Source organism: Numida meleagris, chromosome 26, assembly GCF_002078875.1.
Source record: "Numida meleagris isolate 19003 breed g44 Domestic line chromosome 26, NumMel1.0, whole genome shotgun sequence".
In the NCBI taxonomy this organism is placed as follows: domain Eukaryota; kingdom Metazoa; phylum Chordata; class Aves; order Galliformes; family Numididae; genus Numida; species Numida meleagris.
Genome location: NC_034434.1, coordinates 3,708,588 through 3,710,183, shown reverse-complemented (window position 1 = coordinate 3,710,183; position 1,596 = coordinate 3,708,588). Strand labels below are relative to the sequence as shown.

Sequence of the window (1,596 nt, the reverse complement as noted above, 5' to 3'; positions counted from 1 at the left end):
CCCATGTGCCCCCTGCACCCACCCTCAGTTTGCAGTGATCCCCATTTCCCTCATCCCCATTCTGCCCCCCAACCTGCGCATCCCCCGGACCTCCCCCCCCCATCTCCCTAAGGCCGCGCCGTGCTCAGCTCAGGCTTTATTATGGGATGAGATGGGGGCAGGGTGACAGGACTTTGCGAGTGCAGCATCTGCCTTTTTTTGGGGGGGTGGGGAGAGGGAGCAGCGAGGGGTGGGGTGGGGTGGGGTGGGGGGGGCTCAGCCTTCCAGCGGTTTCTGCGCGTGGACGAAGAACACGCCATCGACGTCGTCCACGCCGGTGCGCAGCGCGGGCGGCATGGAGTAGGAGCGGAAATCACGGAGGGCGAACCCGGCGCCGCTCAGAGCCCCGCGGACGTCGTCCTCGTCCAGCGGCACCACGGGCAGCCGCGCCGCTCCCGCCAGGTAGAAGGATTCCCCCAGAGCCCCCAGCAGCAACGCGTGCCCCCCCGGGCGCAGCAGGGAGCCCACGTTCCCCAGCGCTCGCCCGAAGGCCGCGCGGTCGGGGCTGACGGCTTCCAGGCAGAAGGCGGAGAGCAGCGCGTCGGCCGCAGGGCGCAGCGGGGCACCCAGGGGGTCTGCACGGTGCACGTCGATGGGGAGGATGCGCCGCAGGCGGCCCCGCAACCGCTGCTCCTTCTCCTGCCAGGGTTCCCTGCGGGCAGCGGGAGGCGTTGGGACGGAGCAAAGGGGAGGGGGTGTGGGGTAGGGGGGGATACGTGGGGATGGGGTCACGCAGGGAGCAACCAGGCATCGATAGGGGTATGGGGTTGGGGTCCTGCAGCGCAGGATCCCATAGCCATCAGCCTGACACCCGCAGGGGTGTAAAGACGGGATCCTACAGGGATCGGCACCGTATCTGTGAGGATGGGACCCTGGGGGGATACAGGGGTGGGGTCCCACAGCGATCGGCCCAGCATCAGCAGGGTTACGGGGATGAGATCCTGCAGGGATCAGCGCAGCCTCTGCAGGGACGTGGGGATGGAATCCCAGAGGAGTCAGCCTGGCGTGAACGGGGACGCGGGGCTGGGGATCAGCGCGGCAGATGGGGGGACGTGGCATTGGGATCCTACAGGGAGCAGCACAGTGCTCACAGCGACCTGGGGATGGGATCCCAAAGGAATCCAGCCGGGATCAGCGCTGTGGGCTGTGGGACCGTGGCTGCAGTGGGTCTCAGCCCCCAACCCACGAATCCAAGGGGCCACGATCCGCAGGGACAAGACATTAAGCTCCATGGGGACCTGGGGCCGCAGTCTCTCTGGGATTTGGGGCCACCATTCTGCAGCAGCACGATGTGCCCCCCACCCCACCCCACTCCCCCCCCGCTGCCCTACCCGCGCCCCTCGATCTTGCAGACGTGCCGGATGAAGGGGCTCCAGTCGAAGGCTCCGGGCTCTCCCCGTACCCAGCGCCGCAGCTCCTCCCGGTTCGCCTCCAGGAAATCGGTGGCCACGATCTCCTCGAAGTGGTCGCAGGCGCTCAGCAGCTGGTAAATGGTGGGGCCCGAACCCACGTCGATGAGCGTGCGCCCGCGGATCTCACCTGGGGGAGGCGGGGGGG

The 1,596-nt window shown here is 68.3% G+C and overlaps 1 protein-coding gene across 1 annotated transcript in view; it reads right to left on the bottom strand.

The window, feature by feature from the left end:
* PNMT (phenylethanolamine N-methyltransferase) overlaps nucleotides 244-1,596 on the bottom strand; it is a 2,570-nt gene continuing 1,217 nt past the window's right edge. The window contains exons 2-3 of the mRNA XM_021378247.1: nucleotides 1,371-1,578; nucleotides 244-691 (exon numbers count right to left, since the gene is read on the bottom strand). Coding sequence (XP_021233922.1) covers nucleotides 256-691; nucleotides 1,371-1,578 — 644 coding nt within the window. The 3' untranslated portion in view covers nucleotides 244-255. The remainder of the gene's footprint in view (nucleotides 692-1,370; nucleotides 1,579-1,596) is intronic.